At 47.8% G+C, this 27,141-nt stretch overlaps 1 protein-coding gene across 2 annotated transcripts in view; it reads left to right on the forward strand.

The window, feature by feature from the left end:
- Nucleotides 1–27,141, forward strand: part of TUBGCP4 (tubulin gamma complex component 4) — a 115,003-nt gene that overhangs the window by 22,702 nt on the left and 65,160 nt on the right. Inside the window, exons 5-9 of one of the 2 annotated variants that reach the window (XM_075345868.1) lie at nt 11,023–11,079; nt 14,509–14,588; nt 16,210–16,411; nt 18,514–18,679; nt 19,765–19,892. In XM_075345868.1, the coding sequence (XP_075201983.1) occupies nt 11,023–11,079; nt 14,509–14,588; nt 16,210–16,411; nt 18,514–18,679; nt 19,765–19,892 (633 nt within the window). The remainder of the gene's footprint in view (nt 1–11,022; nt 11,080–14,508; nt 14,589–16,209; nt 16,412–18,513; nt 18,680–19,764; nt 19,893–27,141) is intronic. The other variant, XM_075345869.1, reaches the window with a different exon arrangement.

The following is a 27,141-nucleotide window of genomic DNA, read 5'->3' on the forward strand; positions in this document are numbered from 1 at the left end:
CCTTACATAGTCACTGGTGTGCATACCTTATCTCCCCATAGTGATGTTTTTTAGGTTTTTGCACCCAGTTCAGACATAGAATGGAGTTCCAAACGTTATTTCTTATTAATGCCTGTCCTTAGCAGTGGTTTCCTAGCAGCTATTTTACCATGAAGGTCTGCTGCACTAAGCATCCTCTTAACAGTTGTTCTAGAGATGTGTCTGCTGCTAGAACTCTGTGTGGCATTGACCTGGTTTCTAATCTGAGCTGCTGTTAACCTACGATTTCTGAGGCTGGTGACTCGGATAAACTTATCCTCCGCAGCAGAGGTGACTCTTGATCTTCCTTTCCTGGGGCGGTCTTCATGTGAGCCATTTTTTTTTTTTTGTAGCATTTGATGGTATTTGCCACTGCACTTGGGGACACTTTCAAAGTTTTCCCAATTTTTCGGACTTACTGACCTTCATGTCTTAAAGTAATGATGGCCACTCGTTTTTCTTTACTAAGCTGCTTTTTTCTTACCATAATACAAATTCTAACAGTCTATTCAGTAGGACTATCAGCTGTGTATCCACCAGACGTCTGCACAACACAACTGATGGTCCCAACCCCATTTATAAGGCAAGAAACCCCACTTATTAAACCTGACAGGGCATACCTGTGAAGTGAAAACCATTTCCGGTGTCTACCTCTTGAAGCTCATCAAGAGAATGCCAAGAGTGTGCAAAGCAGTAATCAAAGCAAAAGGTGGCTACTTTGAAGAACCTAGAATATAAGACATATTTTCAGTTGTGTCACACTTTTTTGTTAAGTATTTCATTCCACATGTGTTAATTCAAAGTTTTGATGTCTTCAATGTGAATCTACAATTTTCAGAGTCATGAAAATAAAGAAAACTCTTTGAATGAGAAGGTGTGTCCAAACTTTTGGTGTGTGTGTGTGTGTGTATATTTTATATTAAACTTTTTTTGTAAACTTTAAACTTTTCCACGTTGTCCCCATAAACTTAGTTGTGTTGTATTCTATTGGGATTTTACACCAACTCAAAGTAGCAAGTGTTTGAAGTGTAAAGGAAATTATGCATGGTCTTCTAAATATTTCTAAATCTGAAAATTGTGAAGCACATTTGTTTTCAGCTTCCAACACCCCTCCCCCCTCCTCGATTCAATACTTTTTAGGGCCATCTTTGTCTGCCAGTCTTTTTGGGGTATACCTCTATCAACTTTGCACATCTACAGACTGATGTTTTTGCTTGTTCTTCTTTGCAAAATAGCTGTACCTTAGTGAGATTGGATGGATAGCGACTGTAAACAGCAATTTTAAAGGGAATCTGTCACCAGGTTTTTGCTCTCCCATCCAGGGCTGTGGAGTCGGAGTCGGAGTCGTGGAGTCGGAGTCGGAGCTCATTTTGGTGGAGTCGGAGTCGGAGTCGGAGTCGGTATAAAATGCACCGACTCCGACTCCTAAAATATATAATAAATTGGGGACAGGAGTGCAATGCAGAATGTGCTGAATATTTTACTAAATAATAACATTTAGTATAATGCTTATATTTAAGTGAAAAATTTATTGTAGTACAATGTGAACATCAGACATTTAATTGTTTTTATGATACAATAATCAAGATATTTGGATAGAACATAAAATATTTATTGGAATACAACTTTAGAACACAAAAAACTAATAAATTGTAAATATGTAAAATATATATATATATATATATAATATATATATATATATATATATATATATAATATAGTGTATATACACACACAAGATATATATGTAATCTACTGTATATTACATAGTGTATTACATATTTACAATTTATTACAGTTTTTTGTGTTCTAAAGTTGTATTCCAATAAATATATTTTATGTTCTATCCAAATATCTTGATTATTGTATCATAAAAATTATTAAATGTCTGATGTTCACGTACACATATTCATGTACTACAATAAATTTTTCACCTAACTAAGCAATATATGTAGGAGTCGGAGTCGGAGTCGGAGTCGGAGTCGGAGTCGGAGTCGGAGTCGGAGTCGGAGTCGGAGTCGGAGTCGGAGTCGGAGTCGGAGTCGGAGTCGGAGTCGGAGTCGGAGTCGGAGTCGGAGTCGGAGTCGGAGTCGGAGTCGGAGTCGGAGTCGGAGTCGGTGCAAGAGAATTTGAGGAGTCGGAGTCGGAGTCGGAGTCGGAGTCGGAGTCGGTGCAAGAGAATTTGAGGAGTCGGAGTCGGAGTCGAAGGTTTGGCTTACCGACTCCACAGCCCTGCTCCCATCTGAGAGCAGCATAATGTAGAGACAGAGACACTGATTCCAAAGATGTGTCACATAGGCCCCATCGAACTCTATGAGATTTCAGATTTCCTGTGTGCACGTTGCTTTTCTTTGTCGCTCCATTGGGAGACCCAGACAATTGGGTGTATAGCTTCTGCCTCCGGAGGCCACACAAAGTATTACACTTTAAAAAGTGTAACCCCTCCCCTCTGCCTATACACCCTCCCGTGGATCACGGGCTCCTCAGTTTTATGCTTTGTGTGGAAGGAGGCACACATCCACTCATGCATTCTCATATTAGTTATGTCGTTTGGAAGAAAAGAGGGCCCCCACGGGGCTCCCGGCATGTTCCCTTCTCACCCCACTATGTCGGCGGTGTTGTTAAGGTTGAGGTACCCATTGCGGGTACAAAGGCCGGAGCCTCATGCCGTCTCCTTCACCATCCCTTAGCGGCTCTGGGAGAAGTGGGATCCTGAAAGGTCATCCAGTTGCTGGGACCGTGCTCCCTCCGCAGCCCCTGTGGGAATCTGCCGTACCGGAGTCTATTCAACCTCAGGGACCGGGCCCTGCAACTCTAAGGTACTCTGTGTCCCCATTGGGGAATGTGCAGGAGCGCACCTTCTTCCCGGACGCTGCGGCAGCTGCTGAATTGAGAAGACCGGCGGACTTCCGCGCCGACCGTGCCTGCTTGTCGGGCGCGGTCTCAAATTTAGTCCCCGGCTTCATCGCGGCCTAGTCGCAAAAATCCCGCCCCCGGGCCTGCCTGTCAGGGGTAAGGGCGGGACTGCCGACCTGACGTCTGATGTGAGGGCTGGAGCATCCTGCATGTTTCCTCCCCCCTCACTGATCACTGTGGGGACCCCAGATTCCCGCACTTTCCTGGCGCCGCCCATGGCTCCACTCCTCCCCTGAGATCTCCGGCAGCCATTTTTTGAGCATTCTGCCGGTGGAGGATTCTCAGGCACAGCTCTGCAGCTCCAAGGGGACCTAAAGCTGGGAATCTGGAGGCACACACACCGCTTGTTAGCGGTCGGTAAGCCACACCGGTCACCTGGTGCTGGTCCCCCCTAGGGTGCCGGAATAGATACGTATTTATATATATATATATATATATATATATATATATATATATATATATATATATTTCTGTTCGGTTGGGCTGTATACCCTGTTTTTGCCCATATACCCTCAGTGATCATTCTCCTAGGAGACAACAGCATGTCGTCCACAAGGAGCAAAGCTGTTAAGGCACAGGGGTTTTTTGCGGCCTGTACCTCTTGTGGGGCTATGTTACCTGCGGGTTCCACCTACCCTCACTGTGAGCAATGCTCGACCACTGTTTCACTTGCTCAGCCGGAGCCTCGGTCACTAGTGGACCCCTCGGCTCATGTAGACCCCCCCTGCTCCACCTGTCCAGGCGCCAGGGACAGAGTTCTCCTCTTTTGCTGAGAAACTGAGTCACTTTCACAATCCATGGCTCAGTCTATGGACAAATGGTCTGCCAAGCTACTAGAAGCTTTGCAGTCCAGACCGGTCCTTACACAGGCCCCGGCCCCTGTTGGATCGTCACCTCCAGGCCCCTCTCGGTCCGAGCCGCAGCGCGCTCCCAGGTTGGGCCCTAGGTCCCACGCGGAGGACTCCTGCCAGGACCACAGTCCTAGACAGGCTAAGCGGGCTCGCTGGGAATCTTCCCCGACTTCTTCACGCTGCTCGGGTTCCCAGCTTGAGGACTCTCTGGAGGACGAGGCGGACGTCGCAGCTCAGGGTTCTGACCCTGACGTCGCCCTTAACCTTGATACACCTGAGGGGGACGCATTAGTGAATGATCTTATCTCGTCCATCAACCAGGTGTTGGATCTCTCTCCCCCGCCTCCTACTGTGGAGGAGTCGGCGTCTCAGCAGGAGAAACACCAGTTTCGGTTCCCCAAACGTACACGTAGTGCGTTCTTCGATCACTCTAACTTCAGAGACGCTGTCCAGAAGCCCAGAGCGGTTCCGGACAAGCGCTTTACTAAGCGCCTCACTGACACGCGTTACCCCTTCCCCGCTGAAGTCGTTAAGGGGTGGGCTCAATGTCCCAAGGTGGATCCTCCAGTCTCTAGATTGGCGGCTAGATCTGTGGTATCGGTGGCAGATGGCTCATCGCTAAAGGATACCACTGACAGGCAGAGCTCCTGGTGAAGTCCATCTATGAGGCCACGGGCGCGTCTTTTGCCCCGGCCTTTGCAGCCGTGTGGGCACTCCAAGCTATCTCTGCTTGTCTGACTGAGATTAATGCTGTCACACATAATTCTGCTCTGCAAGTTGCGTCTTTGACTTCTCAAGCGTCAGCTTTTTCTTCCTACGCCATGAACGCAGTCCTAGACTCGGCTAGCCGTACAGCTGTGGCATCCGCTAACTCTGTGGCAGTCCGCAGGGCCATGTGGCTGCGCGAATGGAAGGCAGACTCTGCCTCCAAGAGGTTCTTAACCGGTTTGCCGTTTGCTGGCGAACGCTTGTTTGGCGAACGATTGGATGAGATTATTAAGGAATCCAAGGGAAAGGACTCCTCCTTACCCCAGTCCAGACCTAAGAGACCTCAACAACGGAAAATATAATCGAGGTTTCGGTCCTTTCGTCCCTCCGCCAAGCCCCAATCCTCTTCGTCCAGCAGGCAGGAGAAAGGCCAGAGGAACTCCTATGCGTGGCGGTCCAAGTCACGCCCCCAAAAGGCCGCGGGAGGCACTGCCTCCAAGGCGGCCTCCTCATGACTCTCAGCATCCCCTAACCGCATCCTCGGTCGGTGGCAGGCTCTCCCGCTTTGGCGACGCCTGGTGGCCACATGTTCAAGACCGATGGGTGAGAGACATTCTGTCTCACGGTTACAGGATAGAGTTCAGCTCCCGTCCTGCGGCTCGTTTCTTCAGAACCTCTCCGCCCCCCGCTCAGGCCGACGCACTTTTTCAGGCGGTGGACGCTCTGAAGACAGAAGGAGTTGTGACCCCCGTTCCCCTTCAGGAACGTGGTCGCGGTTTTTACTCCAACTTGTTCGTGGTGCCAAAAAAGGACGGATCATTCCGTCCCGTTCTGGACCTCAAACTGCTCAACAGACACGTGAGCACCAGACGGTTTCGGATGGAATCTCTCCGCTCGGTCATCGCCTCGATGTCACAAGGAGACTTCCTAGCATCGATCGACATCAAAGATGCTTATCTCCACGTGCCGATCGCACCCGAACATCAACGCTTCTTGCGTTTCGCCATCAGGGACGAACACCTTCAGTTCGTGGCATTGCCTTTCGGCCTGGCGACAGCCCCACGGGTTTTCACCAAAGTCATGGCATCCGTCATGGCGGTCCTACACTCTCAGGGCCACTCGGTGATTCCCTACCTAGACGATCTCCTAGTCAGGGCCCCTTCTCGGGTGGCGTGTCAACACAGCCTCACAGTCGCTCTGACGACTCTCCAGCAGTTCGGGTGGATCATCAACTTCCCGAAATCCAAGTTGACACCGACCCAATCACTGACTTATCTCGGGATGGAGTTTCATACACAGTCAGCGGTAGTCAAGCTACCGCAAGACAAACAGCTTTCTCTGCAGGCAGGGGTGCAATCACTTCTTCGGAGTCAGTCACACCCCTTAAGGCGCCTCATGCACTTCCTGGGGAAGATGGTGGCAGCGATGGAGGCAGTGCCGTTCGCGCAATTCCATCTACGGCAGCTCCAATGGGACATTCTCCGCAAATGGGACAGGAGGTCGGCTTCCCTCGACAGGAACGTCTCTCTTTCCCTTGCAACCAAGACGTCACTTCAGTGGTGGCTCCTTCCCAACTCTCTATCGCAGGGAAAATCATTCCTACCCCCAACCTGGGCTGTGGTCACCACGGACGCGAGCCTGTCAGGGTGGGGAGCGGTTTTTCTCCACCACAGGGCTCAGGGAACCTGGACTCCGACAGAGTCCTCCCTTCAGATCAATGTTCTGGAAATAAGGGCAGTGTATCTAGCCCTATTGGCTTTTCAGCGGTGGCTGGAGGGCAGGCAGATCCGTATCCAGTCGGACAACGCCACTGCCGTCGCATACATCAACCACCAAGGCGGCACTCGCAGTCGTCAAGCCTTCCAGGAAGTCCGTCGGATTCTGCAGTGGGTGGAAGCCACAGCCTCCACCATCTCCGCAGTTCACATTCCGGGCGTAGAAAACTGGGAAGCAGATTTTCTCAGTCGTCAGGGCATGGATGCGGGGGAATGGTCTCTGCACCCAGAAGTGTTTTGAGAGATCTGTCGCCGCTGGGGAACGCCGGACGTCGATCTCATGGCGTCACGGCACAACAACAAAGTCCCGGCATTCATGGCACGGTCTCAGGATCACAGAGCTCTGGCGGCGGACGCGTTAGTTCAGGACTGGTCGCAGTTCCGACTGCCTTATGTGTTTCCTCCTCTGGCGATGCTGCCCAGAGTGTTACGCAAGATCAGATCCGACTGCCGTCGCGCCATTCTCGTCGCTCCAGACTGGCCGAGGCGGTCGTGGTACCCGGATCTGTGGCATCTCACGGTGGGTCAGCCGTGGGCGCTTCCAGACCGCCCAGACTTGCTGTCACAAGGGCCATTTTTCCATCTGAATTCTGTGGCCCTCAACCTGACTGTGTGGCCATTGAGTCCTGGCTCCTAGCGTCTTCAGGGTTATCTCAGGATGTCATTGCCACCATGAGACAGGCCAGGAAGCCAACGTCCGCCAAGATCTATTACAGGTCTTGGCAAATCTTCTTATCCTGGTGCTCTGATAACGGTTTTTCTCCATGGCCGTTTGCCTTACCCACTTTTCTTTCATTCCTCCAATCCGGAATGGACAAGGGTTTGTCACTCGGCTCTCTCAAGGGCCAAGTATCGGCGCTCTCTGTATTTTTCAAAAGCGCCTAGCCAGGCTTCCGCAGGTTCGCACGTTCCTGCAGGGAGTTTGCCACATAGTCCCACCTTACAAGCGTCCGCTGGAACCCTGGGATCTTAACAGGGTGCTAACGGCTCTTCAGAAACCACCTTTCGAGCTGCTGCGGGATGTCTCTTTATCACGTCTTTCGCAAAAGGTGGCCTTTCTAGTGGCAATTACATCACTCCGGAGAGTGTCTGAGCTTGCAGCGCTATCATGCAAAGCCCCCTTCCTGGTGTTTCACCAGGATAAGGTGGTTCTGCGTCCGGTTCCGGAATTTCTCCCTAAGGTGGTATCTACTTTTCATCTCAATCAGGATATCTCCTTACCTTCATTTTGCCCTAATCCAATTCACCAATGTGAAAAGGATTTGCACTCTTTGGATCTGGTGAGAGCACTCCGGCTCTACGTGTCTCGCACGGCGCCCCTGCGTCGTTCAGATGCGCTCTTTGTCCTTGTCGCTGGCCAGCGTAAGAGTTCGCAGGCTTCCAAGTCAACCTTGGCTCGGTGGATCAAGGAACCGATTCTCGAAGCCTACCGTTCTTCTGGGCTTCCGCTTCCTTCAGGGCTGAAAGCCCATTCTACCAGAGCCGTGGGTGCGTCCTGGGCATTGCGGCACCGGGCTACGGCTCAGCAGGTGTGTCAGGCAGCGACGTGGTCTAGTCTGCACACTTTCACGAAACACTATCAAGTGCATACCTATGCTTCGGCAGACGCCAGTCTAGGTAGGCGAGTCCTTAAGGCGGCGGTTGCCCACCTGTAAGAGGAGGGCCGTTTCGGCTCTTGTTATTGAGGTATTTTTTTACCCACCCAGGGACTGCTTTTGGACGTCCCAATTGTCTGGGTCTCCCAATGGAGCGACAAAGAAGGGAATTTTGTTTACTTACCGTAAATTCCTTTTCTTCTAGCTCCTATTGGGAGACCCAGCACCCGCCCCTGTTCCCTTCGGGCTGGTTGTTCTTTTGTGTACACATGTTGTTCATGTTGAATTGTTCTTTTGGTTCATGGTTTTCAGTTCTCCGAACATCCTTCGGATTGAATTTACACTAGACCAATTTAAGTTTCCTCCTTCCTGCTTTTGCACCAAAACTGAGGAGCCCGTGATGCACGGGAGGGTGTATAGGCAGAGGGGAGGGGTTACACTTTTTAAAGTGTAATACTTTGTGTGGCCTCCGGAGGCAGAAGCTATACACCCAATTGTCTGGGTCTCCCAATAGGAGCTAGAAGAAAAGGAATTTACGGTAAGTAAACAAAATTCCCTTCTTTTTTCTGCTACAAATTTGTGGCGACAACAAAAGTGCAGCGTCAGTTAGTTTTGCATTTTTCACTAATTGGTGTTTAAAAAATGCAGCAAAAACGCATTGTCAAAAAAGGCATCAAAACGCATGTGTTTGTTTTTTTTTTTTTATGCTTTTTTTTTCCACAAGATGCATTTATGGTACCACAGGGTACAGTTTTGTGGTGAACGCAAAACTGCAGCATGTGGACATAGGCTTATTCAGCTGTTTGCTGTCATTTTGTTAAGTCAATGATTTCTCTGCTGCAGATCTAGCAGTTATACAGAACTCAAGAATATGCTGGACTACCTGCAGCACACCAAGTAGTCCTATAATGATAATCTACTGCTGATTTAAAGAATGATTTTATCAAAACTACACTAAGCAACCCAGGAAGTGACACATCGCTGGAGTTAGGATCTCTGCCCCTACGTTATGCTGTTCTCAGATTAGGTGGCAAAAACCTGGTGACAGATTACCTTTAAAATGTTGTCACAGATTCTCAATGGGATTTAGATCTGTACACTGACTGGTCCATTAAAACACATGAATATGCATTGATCTAAACCAGGGATCCCTAACCTGTGGTTTGCGGGCCCATGATGTGTGGCTCGTAGCTGTCTGCTAGTTTGGTGCATTTGCGCTAGGTCTTGCAAACCGCTATGAACAGCAGATCTCCAGATGGTGACATTTGTGAGTAACCCCACACAGAAGAGCGGATCTGAATGGAGGTAGGAACCCCTGCATATTGGTATACTGCCTTGGTGTGGTGAGTTCTGTGGAAAAGTTTTTTTCTGACATTTTGTTTGGTAAGAGGGGCTCTGGGTGTTACTACTGTAAGTGGCGGGAGCTAAGTGTGAGTCGTGACCCTCTCTGGGTTGAATGTGGCTCTCAAGGTCAGAAAGATTGGGTGACCACTGATCTAAACTATTTAATTGTAGCCTGTTTAGCGTTATTGTCCTCCTGGAAGGTGAATCTATACCCCAATCTCGAGGTTTTTTTCAGCCTCTACCAAATCGCCCTGTTTGTAGCTCCATCCAACTTCCTATCCACGCTGACCAGCTTCCTTGTCCCTGCTGAAGAAAAGCTCCCCACTGCAAGATGCTGCCACCACCATGTGTGACTGTGAGGATGGTGTTTTCAGGGTCTTGTGTGTTGTTAGATTCCTCCACACATAGCGTTTTCCATTAGTCCAAAAAATTGTGCTTTTGTTTCATCTGACCACAGCACCTTCTTCCACATGCTATCTGTGTCCCTTTTTTATATATGGCTTCTTGCAAATTGCAAATGGGACTTCTTATGGCTTGCTTTAAAAAAATTGTTTTTCTTCTTCCCACGCTTCCATAAAGGCCAAATTTGTGGAGTATACAACTAATTGTTGTCCTGTGGACAGAATCTCACCTATACTGTGGTTCTCTACATCTTCACCAGAGTGACCATGGGCCTCTTGGCTGCTTCTCTAATTAGTGCTCTCCTTGCTTGGAATGTCAGTTTGTCTGGATGGCCATGGCTTGGTAGGATTGCAGTTTTGCCTTACTCCTTCCAGTTTTGGATGATGGATGACAGTGACATGTTTAGAGCTTGAGCTAATTTTTTTTTTTTTTCTAACCTAATCCATCTTTATCCCTAACCTGTCTGGTGTGTTCCTTGGTTTTCTTGATGCTGTTTGATACTTAATCTTTTCAAATAAACGTCTGAGTTCTTCACAGAGCAGCTGTAGTTATACAGAGAATATATTACACAGAGGACACAATTTGCTAATTAGGTGACTTCTGTAGACAATTGGTTATTTAGGATTTAATTTAGGGGTGTCAGACTACAGGGGGCTGAATACAAATGCACATCACAATTTTTGGATTTATATTTTTTAAATATTTATATCATTTCCTTTACACTTCACAAATACTTGCTGCTTAGTGTTCGTATGTCATATAAAATACATTTGTTTCTGGGTGTAATGTGGAAAACATAATTTTTCAAGGCACAGTAATTTGTATTATACAAGTGATTGATTGATTAGTGATTGCTGATTTGAATATGAGCAGTAACTGTGAGCACCGGCAGCTGGACAGAAGGTCTTCTCTCTTAGCCGTTCAGTAATATAGAAATGTTGGCGTCAACTTATAGTCGACAGTGGAGCAAGCCATTTTATTCTATGACCCACTGGGTCAGGTCGATCATAACCTATAAGGAAAGACTATGGCGCTGGTAGACCTCTGGGTCCACCAAGAGAAGACACCAGGATGGAGATGATGGCAGGAAGGAGGCGTACAGCCAGCCACCACACTTCTGGGACCACCATGGCCCTAGTACTAAGTTCCCTCAGACTGTGCACTGCCTCCTCACATCTCCACTCTCGTGTCAATAGCACATAGATGTTTAAGTCTCTTCACAGTTAATCCCAATAATAGGTTATATCATATTCACCAATTTCTTTTTAGACAATTTCAATTGCCTAAAATCGGAACGAGTACGGAACTGAATGACAAATTCATCAAATTAACGTGATTTAGTCATCAAACCTACATGGCGCCATTTTCTGATGATCACTTGTTATGTAAGGTTTTCATGTTTTTGCTTTTCAGTTTCATCTCCTCTTTCCATCAGTAATGATTGTGGTGGAACAGATCAAGAGCCAGAAGGTATTCTAATAATATGCTATCCATAGTGATGGACGATTCATCTCATACTTCAGATAGAAATGGAGGGAAATGGGATATGTGTACATTGTGAATAAATCCTCTTCTGCTCAGTGTTACTCACCTCAGGGACGTGTTGGGAAGCTTTTTCCTCTAATATGTCAGCGAAATTAGGAAATGAAGCACAATCTAAAATGTCATGTCCCTTTTTAACCTTTCCTTAAAGAGGACCACCCACCAGAAATTTGTAATATGAAGTAAAGGCAGTGCCACACTGTCAGTAAGATGCTGATTGCAGGCATACCTGTTATAGAAAGATCGGATGCTTGGCTGATTTAAATACCAGTCAATCAAGGTACAGTGAATTTCTGAAACTTTGATTTAAAGATATAGAAAGATCGGATGCTTGGTTGATGAAATATCTTTAAATCAAAGTTTCAGAAATTCACTGTACCTTGATTGACTGGTATTTAAATCAGCCAAGCATCCGATCTTTCTATAACAGGTATGCCTGCATTCAGCATCTTAGTGCCAGTATGGCACTGCCATTACCTGATATAGCAAAATCCTTCTGGGTGGTCCTCTTTAAGTTCAGTATTAATCCTAAATGAATCATGAATGTGTTGTCATATAACATTCAGGAACAATACAAACCACAAAAATGGTATACAGCATACACCTTAGTACTCAGAGACCACCCCTGTTCATTTTAGGGAAAAATATGACTTCTAAATCTAATTTATTATTGAGTTCAGTGAAGGTTATACTAATCTAAATATGGCGGCTAATAGTGACTGCGGGCAGGATATTATCCATCTCCTCTTAGGCTAGGTTCACATTTCCGTTGTTTTGCATCAGTCACATGGGGCGGAGTTCGAGGTGGGTGGAGCCGAGCTGAGCCGTGGCGCTGAGGACGTTAGTGCCGCGGGGACTGCAGGGCTGGGGACAGGAGTGTGTGTGTGTGTGTGTGTGTGTGTACATGCGGAGTGCGGAAGGGGGCGGAGCCGAGCGGGGGAAGTGTCGGCCTCCCTGCACACACATCCAGGGTAAATATCGAGTAACTAAAAGCAAAGTACTTTTTGCTTGGTTACCCGATATTTACACTGGTTACCAGCGTACACCGCTTAGCGCTGGCTCCCTGCACACGTAACCAGTGTAAATATCGGGTAACTAACCAAAGCGCATTGCTTGGTTACCCAATGTGTATCCTGGTTATGGTGTGCAGGGAGCCAGAGAGCGCATGCGCAGCGAAATCCTACGGATTGCGCTGCTCAAAAAAAGTTACAGGCTGCGTTCCTTCTGCCCCGCGGTCAGTCGTTCCACGACTAATCAGTCGGGCGGAGGGTGCAACGCAGCATCATCAGTCACAATCCGCCGCTCATGCAAGTCTATGGGAACAACGGAATCCGCTAAACGGATTCCGTTGTTTACCAGAGCAGCGGATTGTGACTGATACAATTTAACGGAAGTGTGAAACTAGCCTAAGACTGTTCAAGAATGTCGGTCGGTGTATTCAGAGCTCCATAATGGGAAAACAGTTTTCACCTCTATGGACTTCTTCAGTCATTCTACAATGGCAAACCTGTAATGTAAAAATGTGATATACTATACATAGAAAGTTGTTAGATTATAATCTGAACTATAGGGGGATGGAGGGTTTATTTTCCATTTTTGTTGTGGGCACCAACACTCTTGGAAGCCAATTTTTAACTACCTTTGGCCCAGAATTTTCTGTAAATTCAAAATTTCTGTAAATTGGGCAATACTGTATTACGTGTTCCACTCTAGTATCAGATTTGGTGGACTTCACTTGCATTATAGAGTTAAAACTAATTGCTGGCCATATAATAATAATTGGTATTTATATAGCGCCAACATATTCCGCAGCGCTTTACAATTCAGAGGGGACATGTACAGACAATATGAGACAATACAAAATGATAAAATTCAGATACCAAGAGGTGTGAGGGCCCTGCTCTTCACATTACAGTCTGAGGAAATGGTGGTGGTGGTGGGGGGGTATAAAAGGTGAATGGGGGGGTGGGGTCTGAGGAAATGGCTATGGTCTTTCCTTTTATTGGATTGAAGTGAACAGGATTCATAAAAACTGCTTCTGCTTTCTGTACTCCAACCCCCCCCCCCCACACACTTTTTAATGGGACCTATTGAAACTGCGTACTGTATCCATGCTGAGCTGCTTTATGGAGCGCCATGCTGTTATTCTCATCTTAGCTATAAACAGATAAGATGAGACTACACCTTTTTATAGAGAATCTGTCAGCAGGTTTTTGCTGTGTAATTTTTAGACCACATCCTGCAAGGGTTGAAACACAGAATTCAGGAATGCCTATTTTGTCAAAGTTTGACCTGCTATTTATTTGCTATGTTTGTTAAGCAGCAGGACTTCCCATTGCTCAGACTAGAATGTCACTTACATGCCAGTCCAGCACACTTCCTCCTCTGACACCTCACTGTCAATGTACAAACTATATTGAGAGGTGTGTGTGTGTGTGTGTGTGTGTGTGTGTGTGTGTGTGTGTGCAGAACAGCTGCACCCAGTAATCTAAGGAATACATCTTTGGATTCAAGATCTCTTTGCCTAAATCTTGCTGCTCTCAGATGAGGTAACAAAACTTGCTTACAGATTTTCTTTTAATGTGGTTTTTTGGTCTAAAATGGCAAGTCTGCAGTCACTCTGTGCCATTCTGTGACTGCAGACTTGTGAATCCTCACATTGAGTACATTATGCACTGTCAGCATTCTCCGGTGTCAGAGCTGGTAATGGCAGTGGCTTGGCCTCAATTATACGATATGCGTACTCGCTGCCAGAATCCAACTGGTTGGGCGCAACCTCGCTGAATGTAAGTATATTGAGCGAAACTGTGCCCAGCTATTTGGATTCTGGCTGTGAGTGCGCATATCACACACTCGAGTCCACATGATCGCCGTTCCAAGTTCTTACACCTGCAAATACTCAGTGAGTGAGATTTGAGGATTCACAAGTCTGCAGGCACACAGAGTGGCACATAGTGACTGCAGACTTGTCATGTTAGGCCGCACAACAGCTTTAAATTTCTTGTAGTATTTATAGCCAGGCTTCATTACTTTCCTTAATGCTTTATCTGCCCACTAGTTGGTTGAGAAGGGGCAGGGATTGCTCCTACTACACAGGCAAAGCATTGAGACATCAGATATTGTTGGGCGAAACCCATAGAAGATGAAACTGTGGGCAACGTGTCACTTTTGGAAGGCTGAGTTTCTTGGCATACAGGACACTTTCTGATGATGGTGAGCTGTATGAAGCGAGGGTCCGTGCTGCCCATACAGTCACAATGAGTGGACAGATATAATAACTAGACAGCACTCATTTACCTGGATAATATACTGTTCTTGTACATTCTGCCATAACTACAGATCATTTTCTTTCTCTAGATTCATGGCTGCCAACTTTTGGAAACTGTTTACAAGCACAGCTGTGGGGGGCTTCCTCCAGTCCGCAATGCGCTAGAAAAGTAAGCACACCATTCACATGCTGTAATTGTATTGGAAAACACCTGAATACGCTGCATTTGTAAGGGTGACATATTATAAGGTTTGCTCTCTTTTTAGACTAAATGTAATAAACAATGTGGTGCTGTTTGGCAAAGAGGGGGGAACAAAGAAAACACTGGATTCCTAGTCGTAGTCCACTGTAACCACGATGTGAGAGATGATACCCTCCTGCCCGCTGTGACTGAAGAAGAGATGTTAGTTGGCATATATGATAATCAGCCATCATGTGTACAGGAACCAGAAAAACTGGCTAGTAGCTATGAGTCCTTAGTATTCCTTCATTCCTACTGTTAGCCAAATGGGATACTATTGTTTTTTGTGTCTTTAAGGGTGCTTTACACGCTGCGACATCGCTACCGATCTCGTTAGCGATGTAACACGCCAGATCGCACATACGATTTACCGAGATCGCACATGTGACCGGCGCTACAAAAATGACTTGTGTGCGATCTCGGCAAATCTTAGCTGCGATCTGGCGTGTCATATCGCTAACGAGATCGGTAGCGATGTCGCAACATGTAAAGCACCCTTTAGTCTTAAAAGGGCAGCACATCTTTCCTCTACCATGAACAGCTAAACTTCTTATCTACTGTGGGTATGACAGAAAGGTCTGCCATATGCAATAACGCTAATGGAAAAGGGAACCTGTCACGTCAAGAAACACTATGTTCAGAAATACCTGGAAATGGAGTGGTAATCTGCAGGTAATTGCAGTAAAATCCTGCCTGCAGGGTAACGAGCAGCAGCTTCAGGGAGAAAATGAAGTAATAAATGCAGCCGCTCGCTACCACTCAGAGTTGTACAGGAAGCAGTTACAGTCACCGCTCACTACAGTGACACAAACTGTATTCACCCCCTAACACATTGACAGCCTGCTCTGCACACACCCATGCTGCGCACATGCTGTAGTGCAGGCGGTCAATTAAAGCGTTGGGGAGGGATTACAGCCATGCTCACAATATAGTGAGTGGTGACTGCAACCTCTGTCTGCACCGCCCCCTTGACTGAAAGCAAGTGGCACAGGGTAGACTAAAACTTCATTTTCTCCCTGTATTTGCTGGTCCAGTAAGGCAGCCAAGCAGGATTTTAACTGGATTTTATTCACCTATAGACAGTGTTAAATAGCGTTTCTGGACATTACAGGTTCCCTTTACATAAATGCATGTAAGTTTTTATAGCATCACATTATTTGTGGAACAGGATTTCATATAAAATGTTTTAACCATTTGGCTTTATCCGCCTCTATCAGAGTACATGGCAGGCTGCCGTCCTCTGTCAGTGAGCTCGTTGTGATGGTAGGTTGTCGGCCTTTACCTTCCTCTTAAGCTTTCCATGCCATTTAGCCTAATTGTGTAAGCATTTTATATTATCTTCTGAAATCAACCCCTAGCCCTTTTGTAAGTTAGTGAATAAACCTCAACAGTTGCTGCACAGTTGTATCATTATTTCCTGGGGAATGAGTGCAATATTTCATAGAGCTTACACATATTCCTGCCAGTTAGGTGCAGCCTCCAGGAACCTTTTTAATAGTTGACGTCCATTGTATATTTACAATTGCATATTTCCATCGTTCGTTTTCAGGATCTTAGCAGTGTGTCACGGGGTCATGTACAAGCAGCTTTCAGCTTGGATGCTTCATGGACTTCTCTTGGACCAGTATGAGGAGTTTTTTGTCAGACAAGGACCATCTTCTGGCAATGCTTCTGCTCAGTCTGAAGATGATGACGATGACCTGGGAATTGGGGGCCTCACTGGGAAACAACTACGAGAGTTGCAAGACTTGGTAAGAGAAGACACTAAGTCTGTTGGCCCAAAATTCTTAAAGGGAACTTGTCATGTGGAAAAATGCTGATATATGGTTAATCTGCAGGTTAATAGCATTGTGGACCTGCCCGACGCCTGCACATTAAATCCAACTGCTGGAAGGAAATTATCTTTAATCTTCTTGGCAGTGTCCCGGTTTGTCACGTGGACGGTGCCGGTGCTGGTTTAGTCACTGTTCTGTGTAGAGCGGAGGCAGTAACCACGTCCCCCACTCTGACTGACGGCCACTCTGCATTACAGCTGGCTGTCAGTCCGGAAGGTGGTTACAGCTGCTGCTCTCCGTACACAGAGCGGTGACTGAGCTTGCACCGGTTGAGAGCCCCCATATCTACAGGGTAATAGCATTTTCCCAAGCGACCGATTCCGTTTAAGTAATTGACTTTTTTATATGTAATTATTTTTTTTTTTTTTAGATATCTGATCAATATCTAATCAGAGAAGGCCTGACATACTGCACCCACACCAATCAGCTGTTAGCAGATCCCGCTCCCACCGGAAGTGAACAGAGCTGGAATTCCATAGCTCCATACTCCGTGTAGTGGGCACTCTGGGGTATTGCGGCTCATCACCCATTTTAGAAGTTGAGCTGCAGTACCCAAAAAGGTCACAATCTAGTATACAGAGCTTCGTTCACTGTGTACATCTGGACTCTGCGGAAAATGGTAACAGCTTAAATACTAATGACCTATCATAAGGATAGGTCATTAGTATTTAAGTAGAGTACTCTTTATAGAATTGCATAGATTTCATTAAAATCAATGGGCTGTTCATGCAAATTATTTCAGTTTTCACATTTACTTTCTTGCTGTAGTGAATAATTCCAGACATGTTTTGTATAGCGTTAGATAATCTATCTTCTCCCGCGTGAATGTCTGATTGTGCAGATGGAGGATATCCACTTTTCTTGTAAGAAGTTCTGCTTTCAGACTTGGGGTACCGTCTCACTAAACGACGTACCAGCGATTCCGACCACAATATGACCTGGTCAATATCGCTGGTCCGTCGCTACATGGTCACTGGTGAGCTGTCAATCAGGCAGATCTCACCAGCGACCAGTGACCAGCCACTAGCCAGCAGCGACTTGTGGAAACGATGCTGCACTTGGTAACCAAGGTAAATATCAGGTAACTAAGCAAAATGCTTTGCTTGGTTACCCGATATTTACACTGGTTACGCACACCGCTTAACTCTGGCTCCCTGCACTCGCAGCCAGGGTACACATCGGGTTACTAAGCAAAGCGCTTCGCTTAGTTACCCGATGTGTACTCTGGCTACGTGTGCAAGGAGCCAGTACTGGCAACCTGAGAGCGGTGTACGCTAGTAACCAAGGTAAATATCGGGTAACCAAGCAAAGCGCTTCGCCCAGTTACCCAATGTGTACCCTTGGTTACCAGTGTCTGCAGCTGTCAGAAGCCGGCTCCCTGCACATTCAGATCGTTGCTCTCTCGCTGTCAAACATGCCGCTGTGTGCTTCACAGCGGGAGAGCAACGAGCAAAAAATGAACCAGAGCAGTGTGTAACGATCAGCGATTTCACAGCAGGGGCCAGGTCGCTGCTTAGTGTCACATACAGCGAGATTGCTAATTAGGTCACTGGTGCATCACATAATCTGTGACTCAGCAGCAATCTCGCTATGTGAGAAGTGCCCCTAAAGCCCCCCATATACATAAGTCTAATGTTGGCAAAATCCTCCTATAGTGATGAGATCGGGCGACACAGTCTAATGTGTATGGGGACCTTGGACAGTTGATTGTCGTAGGGAGTTTAAGATCAGGCTTGTCTGATATCAGACTGATGGTTCTTTGTTCTCTAGGAGATACGCCTCCTGTGGAAATGTCTGGCTACGTCTCTGTTGTGGAGAACACATAAGCGCTCAGTCAATCGAGCGTTCCTGTGTATGGTCGCGTCATACCAGACAGGAGTCAGCCATATAATCGGCTGAACCATTATTGATCAGCTGAAAGTTATCTGATGCATGTGGCAGGCTTATTATGGAGGATGTACAGTTTTCTGATTTGATCAGAGGTGACTGATTCCTGTCCATATTGTGTAATCTGATAGCGGCTTATTGAAGAGGAGAACATGCTGGCTCCATCCCTCAAGCAGTTTTCTTTGCGGGTAGAAATGCTTCCATCTTATATCCCTGTAAGAGTTGCGGAGAAGATCTTATTTGTCGGAGAATCTGTCCAGATGTTCGAAAATCAGAATGTAAATATGACCAGAACGGGTAAGAAGTGACACACCGCCCTGACGGCGGATACATACAGAGTACTTATTACGGAAATATAGCCATTCCTGTGCATTGTACTATGGTACTCCTGCTGCTCGGCTGTACACTAATAGTTGGACATCATTTACACCTTTCTCCATAATTCAGTTCTGTTCAAAGCATTTTCACACCTTTGCACCAGTCTCAGGTGCCATCTCTGGTGCCGTCAGCTGCACTTTTTGCCCTAGCTGGCTATTCTATCCCACCGTATGGTGAGAATCTGTACAGAACACCTCAATATCCAGAGAACTGCATTTAGGAACTGTTAAAAAATATACTCTTAAATATATTTTTCTTCAAATACGTAAAAGCGCATGAAAGAAAGGACTTCAAAAAATGTAAAAAATAAATGTATTTTATCTATTTAAAAATGGTTGCCAGGGTTCAGTTACAGAAAGGAAAAATAATATACTTTGTTAGCTTACGGAAAAAAAAGAGTTCGTTTAGTCCATACTGATCAATGGAAAATCTTCACCCATCTCTCTTTGGTTCCTGAATGGCAAAGCAGGGGGTGTCATCCCTTAGGCCGGACAGCGTGTCTTCATCTTGCAGCACTGGAATCTTCTGACAGCAGGCAATGTGGAGGAGCGAGCAGTGGCCCACTCCATCGTGTATTATATACCAACTGTTCAATCCATATAGGGTGTTCTAGTGGAACATAGTTGTTCCATGTGACATAATCTTCTAGAAGCTTCGAGAAGATTTAAATATATCCTTCCATGTCAGTACTCAAGTATATTCAATATGGGCATTTTAATATTTATTCCTTATAAACTTTATTAATAACCTATGCCCTCCAACATAAACAGAACTATGAACTTATATGTCCTACTATAAAATATTTGATAACTAGATGTATTAATTTTAGTGCTTTTAACAGGAACCAAGCGGTTGAATATTGGTCCAATGGTTATATCCAGTATGTGGAGAGGAAACACTATGCCCCGGGCAGTAAACCAAAGCCCCACTTTCGGGGAGGGGGCAATATATTATTACTTAGTACTATTACAGTGTGCTATTTACTAATGAAGTAATTTCTTTAGCAGGATCTATATTGAAGAATCAGGAGGACATCTTTGCTGCGGAGTTGCATAGGTTGAAGCAGCAGCCTCTGTTTAACCTGGTAGATTTTGAGTCTGTTCTTGACCGGGTCAGAAGCACTGTAGCCGAGGTAAGAAGTCTTTATGACTCTCTAATGGCAAAAAGTCTACTTGGGGTAGAGAAATGTCAGATGTTTGGCTCCATGTATTGAAACTCAATGCTTGCACGTATTTTTTTTTAGGAAGACATTTTGCTTAATGGCTAACTTCCAATGTCGGACCAGTAACAAGTGCCGATCAGCTATATACAGGTCCTTCTGCACTCATTTACTGGCCTGATTGTTGTGTTCCCATATACACTGTTATCGGCAGCACTTCACCTGTTTACATTGGGCGATGTGCTGCCAATAACAAATCTTCTACGTGCGCAAAAATGAAATCGGCAAATGAATGAACATTTCTATCATTAGGCAGATGATTGCTGGAATGTTAATATATATGTATATAAAAAAAAAAAAGTTTGACTCTCCCCTCCAGCATTCTGGGGGTATTTGTTTGTTTCTTTGTCGCTCCATTGGGAGACCCAGACAATTGGGTGTATAGCTTCTGCCTCCGGAGGCCACACAAAGTATTACACTAAAAGTGTAAAGCCCCTCCCCTTCTGCCTATACACCCCCCGTGCATCACGGGCTCCTCAGTTTTCATGCTTTGTGCGAAGGAGGCTGACATCCACGCATAGCTCCACATCTTAGTCAGCAGCAGCTGCTGACTAGGTCGGATGGAAGAAAAGAGGGCCCATAACAGGGCCCCCAGCATGCTCCCTTCTCACCCCACTCTGGTCGGCGGTGCTGTTAAGGTTGAGGTACCCATTGCGGGTACATAGGCAGGAGCCACATGCTGTTTTCCTTCCCCATCCCTTGATGGGCTCTGGGTGAAGTGGGATCCTAATCGGTCTCCAGGCACTGGGACCGTGCTCCCTCCGCAGCCCCTGGGGAATTTGCTGGACAGGAGCCGGGTATCATCAGGGACATGGCCCTGCTACTGTGAGGTACTCTGTGTCCCCGTGGGGACCGCGCATGGAGCGCTTGTGCCATATACACTGCAGCTCTGCTGGGTGTGTTAGTGCGCCGGGGACTACCGCGCCGGCCGCGCTTATATGCCGGGCGCGCTTATAACTTTAGTCCCCGGCTTTTGCGGCCTAGTATCGCATATTCCCGCCCCCAGGCCTGCCAGTCAGGGGAAGGGCGGGACGCTGCACAGGACGTCAGCGCTGAGGGCTGGAGTATACTTTGTATCCTCCTCCCCCCTCATTCAGCACAGTGGGGCTCCAGATTCCCGCACTTTCTAGGGCACGCCCACGGCCCTCTCCTCCCCACAGAACGCCGGCAGCCATTCCTGTCAGCACTTCTGACGCTGGAGAGGAGAGACAACAGGCTCTGGGAGGCCCAGGCAGGGAATCTGGTGATCACACAACCGCTTTGAGCGGTCGGTAAGCAGCACCTGAGGTGCTGGCCCCACTGAGTGCCGAAGTGTACATATATATATATATATGCTTATATGCTATACATTTACACTGTACGGTCGCACTGTTGATTTTTGGCTATATACCCTCCTGGATTGTACTCAGAGGAGACAACAGCATGTCGTCCGCAAAAAGCAAGGGTGCCAAAGCACAGGCTTACTTTGCAACCTGTACCTCATGTGCGGCTATACTACCGGCAGGTTCCACTGACCCTCATTGTGTGCAATGCTCGGCCCCTGTGGCACTTACTCAGCCGGAGCCTCTGCTACAGGTGGCCCAGGTGGAACCACCTGCTCCCACTGTCCAGGTGACAGGGACGGAGTTTGCAGTATTTGCTGACAAACTGTCTGAGAGTATGGATAAATGGTCTGCTAGGATACTAGAAGCCTTACAGTCCAGACCGGTGACTCAGGCCCCGGGCACTGTTCAATCATGGACCCCAGGCCCCCCTCAATTGGAGCAGCAAAGTGCTCCTGGAGTGACCCATAGGTCCCAGGGTGAGGTCTCTGACACAGACCGCAGTCCCAGGCCGCCTAAGCGGGCTCGCTGGGAAATTCCCTCGACTTCATCACACTGCTCAGGGTCTCAGCAGGAGGACTCTCTGGAAGATGAAGCGGAGGTAGCAGATCAGGATTCTGATCCTGAGGCCGCTCTCAACCTAAATACACCTGATAGTGACGCCATAGTGAATGACCTTATAGCGACCATCAATCAGGTGTTGGATATTTCTCCACCAGCTCCTACAATTGAGGAGTCAGCTTCTCAGCAGGAGAAATTCCGTTTCAGGTCTCCCAAGCGTACATTGAGTATGTTTCTGGATCACTCTGACTTCAGAGAGGCAGTCCAGAAACACCGAGCTTGTCCAGATAAGCGTTTTTCCAAGCGCCTTAAGGATACACATTATCCCTTCCCCCCTGACGTTGTCAAGGGCTGGGCTCAGTGTCCTAAGGTGGATCCTCCTGTCTCCAGACTGGCGGCTAGATCCATAGTTGCAGTGGAAGATGGGGCTTCACTCAAAGATGCCACTGACAGACAGATGGAGCTCTGGTTGAAATCCATATATGAAGCTATCGGCGCGTCTTTTACTCCAGCATTCGCAGCCATATGGGCACTCCAAACTATCTCAGCTTGTCATGCGCAGATTAATGCAGTCACACGTACATCTGCTCCGCAAGTGGTGTCCTTAACCTCTCAGGCGTCGGCGTTTGCGTCCTACGCCATTAATGCTGTCCTGGACTCTGCGAGCCGTACGGCGGTAGCATCCGCCAATTCGGTGGTAGTCCGCAGGGCCATGTGGCTACGTGAATGGAAGGCAGACTCTGCTTCCAAAAAGTTCTTAACCGGTTTGCCATTTTCTGGCGACCGCCTGTTTGGTGAGCGATTGGATGAAATCATTAAACAATCCAAGGGAAAGGACTCATCCTTACCCCAGTCCAAACCTAACAGACCTCAACCACGGAAGGTACAATCGAGGTTTCGGTCCTTTCGGCCCGCGGGCAGGTCTCAGTTCTCCTCGTCCAAAAGGCCTCAGAAGGATCAGAGGAACTCCGATTCATGGCGGTCTAAGTCACGTCCTAAAAAGACCGCCGGAGGAACCACTCCCAAAGCGGCCTCCTCATGACTTTCGGCCTCCTCACACCGCATCCTCGGTCGGTGGCAGGCTTTCCCGCTTTTGCGACACCTGGCTGCCACAGGTAAAAGACCGATGGGTGAGAGACATTCTATCCCACGGTTACAGGATAGAGTTCAGCTCTCGTCCTCCGACTCGATTTTTCAGAACAACTCCGCCCCCCGAGAGAGCCGATGCTCTTCTTCAGGCGGTGTGCACTCTGAAGGCGGAAGGAGTGGTGATCCCTGTTCCTCTTCAGCAACAGGGTCACGGTTTTTACTCCAACCTGTTTGTGGTACCGAAAAAGGACGGATCCTTCCGTCCTGTTCTGGACCTAAAACTGCTCAACAAACACGTAAAAACCAGGCGGTTCCGGATGGAATCGCTCCGCTCCGTCATCGCCTCAATGTCCCAAGGAGACTTCCTGGCATCAATCGACATCAAAGATGCTTATCTCCACGTACCGATTGCACCAGAGCATCAGCGCTTCCTGCGCTTCGCCATAGGGGACGAACACCTTCAGTTCGTGGCACTGCCTTTCGGCCTGGCGACAGCCCCACGGGTCTTCACCAAGGTCATGGCAGCAGTGGTAGCAGTCCTACACTCTCAGGGACACTCGGTGATCCCTTACTTAGACGATCTGCTTGTCAAGGCACCCTCGCAAATGGCATGCCAACACAGCCTGAACATTGGTCTGGAGACTCTCCAGAGTTTCGGGTGGATCATCAATTTTCCGAAGTCAAATCTGACACCGGCCCAATCCCTGACATATATCTTGGCATGGAGTTTCATACTCTCTCAGCGATAGTGAAGCTTCCGCTGGACAAACGGCGTTCACTACAGACAGGGGTGCAATCTCTCCTTCAAGGCCAGTCACACCCCCTGAGGCGCCTCATGCACTTCCTAGGGAAGATGGTAGCAGCAATGGAGGCAGTTTCTTTTGCGCAGTTTCATCTGCGTCCACTTCAATGGGACATTCTCCGCAAATGGGACAGGAAGTCGACGTCCCTAGACAGAAACGTCTCCCTTTCACGGGCAGCCAAGGCCTCCCTTCAGTGGTGGCTTCTCCCCACTTCTCTGTCGAAGGGGAAATCCTTCCTTCCCCCATCATGGGCTGTGGTCACGACGGACGCGAGCCTGTCAGGGTGGGGAGCGGTCTTTCTCCACCACAGGGCTCAGGGAACCTGGACTCCGACAGAGTCCTCCCTTCAGATCAATGTTCTGGAGATAAGGGCAGTGTATCTTGCCCTAAAGGCGTTCCAGCCGTGGCTGGAAGGCAAGCAGATCCGAATTCAGTCGGACAACTCCACAGCGGTTGCATACATCAACCACCAAGGAGGAACACGCAGTCGGCAAGCCTTCCAGGAAGTCCGGCGGATTCTGATGTGGGTGGAAGCCACGGCCTCCACCATATCCGCAGTTCACATCCCGGGCGTAGAAAACTGGGAAGCAGACTTTCTCAGTCGCCAGGGCATGGACGCAGGGGAATGGTCCCTTCACCCGGACGTGTTTCAGGAGATCTGTTGCCGCTGGGGGATGCCGGACGTCGACCTAATGGCGTCACGGCACAACAACAAGGTTCCGGCATTCATGGCACGGTCTCAAGATCACAGAGCTCTGGCGGCAGACGCCTTAGTTCAGGATTGGTCGCAGTTTCAACTCCCTTATGTGTTTCCTCCTCTGGCACTGTTGCCCAGAGTGTTACGCAAGATCAGGTTCGACTGCCGCCGCGCCATCCTCGTCGCTCCAGACTGGCCAAGGAGGTCGTGGTACCCAGATCTGTTGCATCTCACGGTGGGTCAACCGTGGGCACTACCAGACCGACCAGACTTGCTGTCTCAAGGCCCGTTTTTCCACTTGAATTCTGCGGCCCTCAACCTGACTGTGTGGCCATTGAGTCCTGGATCCTAGCGTCTTCAGGGTTATCTCAAGAGGTCATTGCCACTATGAGACAGGCTAGGAAACCAACGTCTGCCAAGATCTACCACAGGACGTGGAGGATATTCCTATCTTGGTGCTCTGATCAGGGGTTTTCTCCCTGGCCATTTGCCTTGCCCACTTTTCTTTCCTTTCTTCAATCCGGATTGGAAAAAGGGTTGTCGCTCGGCTCGCTTAAGGGACAAGTCTCAGCGCTCTCTGTATTTTTTCAGAAGCGCCTGGCCAGACTTCCACAGGTACGCACGTTCCTGCAGGGGGTTTGTCACATAGTCCCTCCTTACAAGCGGCCGTTAGAACCCTGGGATCTGAACAGGGTGCTGACTGCTCTTCAGAAACCACCTTTCGAGCCATTGAAGGATATTTCTCTCTCACGCCTTTCACAGAAAGTGGTCTTCCTAGTAGCAGTCACATCACTTCGGAGAGTGTCTGAGCTAGCAGCGCTGTCATGCAAAGCCCCTTTCCTAGTGTTTCACCAGGACAAGGTGGTTCTGCGTCCGGTTCCGGAATTTCTTCCTAAGGTGGTATCCCCTTTTCATCTCAATCAGGATATCTCCTTACCTTCTTTTTGTCCTCATCCTGTTCACTAGTGTGAAAAGGATTTGCACTTGTTGGATCTAGTGAGAGCACTCAGACTCTACATTTCCCGTACGGCGCCCCTGCGCCGCTCGGATGCACTCTTTGTCCTTGTCGCTGGCCAGCGTAAAGGGTCACAGGCTTCCAAATCAACCCTGGCTCGGTGGATCAAGGAACCAATTCTCGAAGCTTACCGATCTTCTGGGCTTCCGGTTCCCTCAGGGCTGAAAGCCCATTCTACCAGAGCCGTGGGTGCGTCCTGGGCATTGCGGCACCAGGCTACGGCTCAGCAGGTGTGTCAGGCGGCTACCTGGTCGAGCCTGCACACTTTCACGAAACACTATCAGGTGCATACCTATGCTTCGGCGGATGCCAGCCTAGGTAGGCGAGTCCTTCAGGCGGCGGTTGCCCACCTGTAGGAAAGGGCCGTTTACGGCTCTATTACGAGGTATTATTTTACCCACCCAGGGACTGCTTTTGGACGTCCCAATTGTCTGGGTCTCCCAATGGAGCGACAAAGAAGAAGGGAATTTTGTTTACTTACCGTAAATTCCTTTTCTTCTAGCTCCAATTGGGAGACCCAGCACCCGCCCCTGTTCCCTTCGGGCTGTTGTTCTTTGTGTACACATGTTGTTCATGTTGAATGGTTTCAGTTCTCCGAAATTCCTTCGGATTGAATTTACTTTAAACCAATTTATAACTTTTCCTCCTTCTTGCTTTTGCACCAAAACTGAGGAGCCCGTGATGCACGGGGGGTGTATAGGCAGAAGGGGAGGGGCTTTACACTTTTAGTGTAATACTTTGTGTGGCCTCCGGAGGCAGAAGCTATACACCCAATTGTCTGGGTCTCCCAATTGGAGCTAGAAGAAAAGGAATTTACGGTAAGTAAACAAAATTCCCTTCTTTTTCAGTGCTGGATTAGGGCTTTACACTCAAGTCCCCTGCTCCCTTTTTTATATTTACTTTCCGGCATTTTCATCCTTTTTCGGCGCCGCTCTAGTCCTGCGGCACCATCTTGTACCCATAACTTGTGACTGACCGGCAGTCAGAAGTTGTGGCACAAGGTCTCGATACAACTCTGAGAGCCAGGATGATGCTTTCATAGAGATGCATTCAGTTGTGATCTCTCGCGTGCTACATCAAACAGCAGAGCGGATTCGCAGGTCACAAATCACTGGAAATCGACCGGAGCAGGACTGGAAACAGATGAAGATGACGATGGCAGGTGAGTATCAGACAGGGGGCCGGGGACTTAAATTTAAAGCAACAATTTGAAGTAAAAAAAAAAACAAAAAAAAAAAACAAAAACGCTGGAGTGTTGCTTTAAGTAATTTTTCCCTGGCTGCAGGTTTTTTTATATTTTTTTTTTTTTATAATCATAAAAACCCCACCCAGGTCCAGTGCTGAGTCTCCATCGCTGCTCCTGGCATCTGTTATTGTCGGCAGCGTCGACATGCCATTGACAGGTTGCAGTCAGTGAGTTATGTGGCTCTGTCAGAGATAACTGCACAAGCTGCGCACAGGCGCTGATCTCACTGATTAGCTAAAGCAATGTCACCCTGATGTCAGCGCTGCAGACAATAACAGACCCTGAGCTCAATGGTGGAAATTCCGCACTGGACCTGGTGAACATGAGTAAAGCAAAGTTTGTAAATTTTAGTACAAGTTTCAGCTAGGGTACCGGTGTTTTCCAAAACCGAAAAATCCCTTTAATTGGGAACAAACGTTACTTTAATGA

The sequence above is a fragment of the Anomaloglossus baeobatrachus genome, chromosome 4 (assembly GCF_048569485.1).
Source record: "Anomaloglossus baeobatrachus isolate aAnoBae1 chromosome 4, aAnoBae1.hap1, whole genome shotgun sequence".
Lineage (NCBI taxonomy): Eukaryota > Metazoa > Chordata > Amphibia > Anura > Aromobatidae > Anomaloglossus > Anomaloglossus baeobatrachus.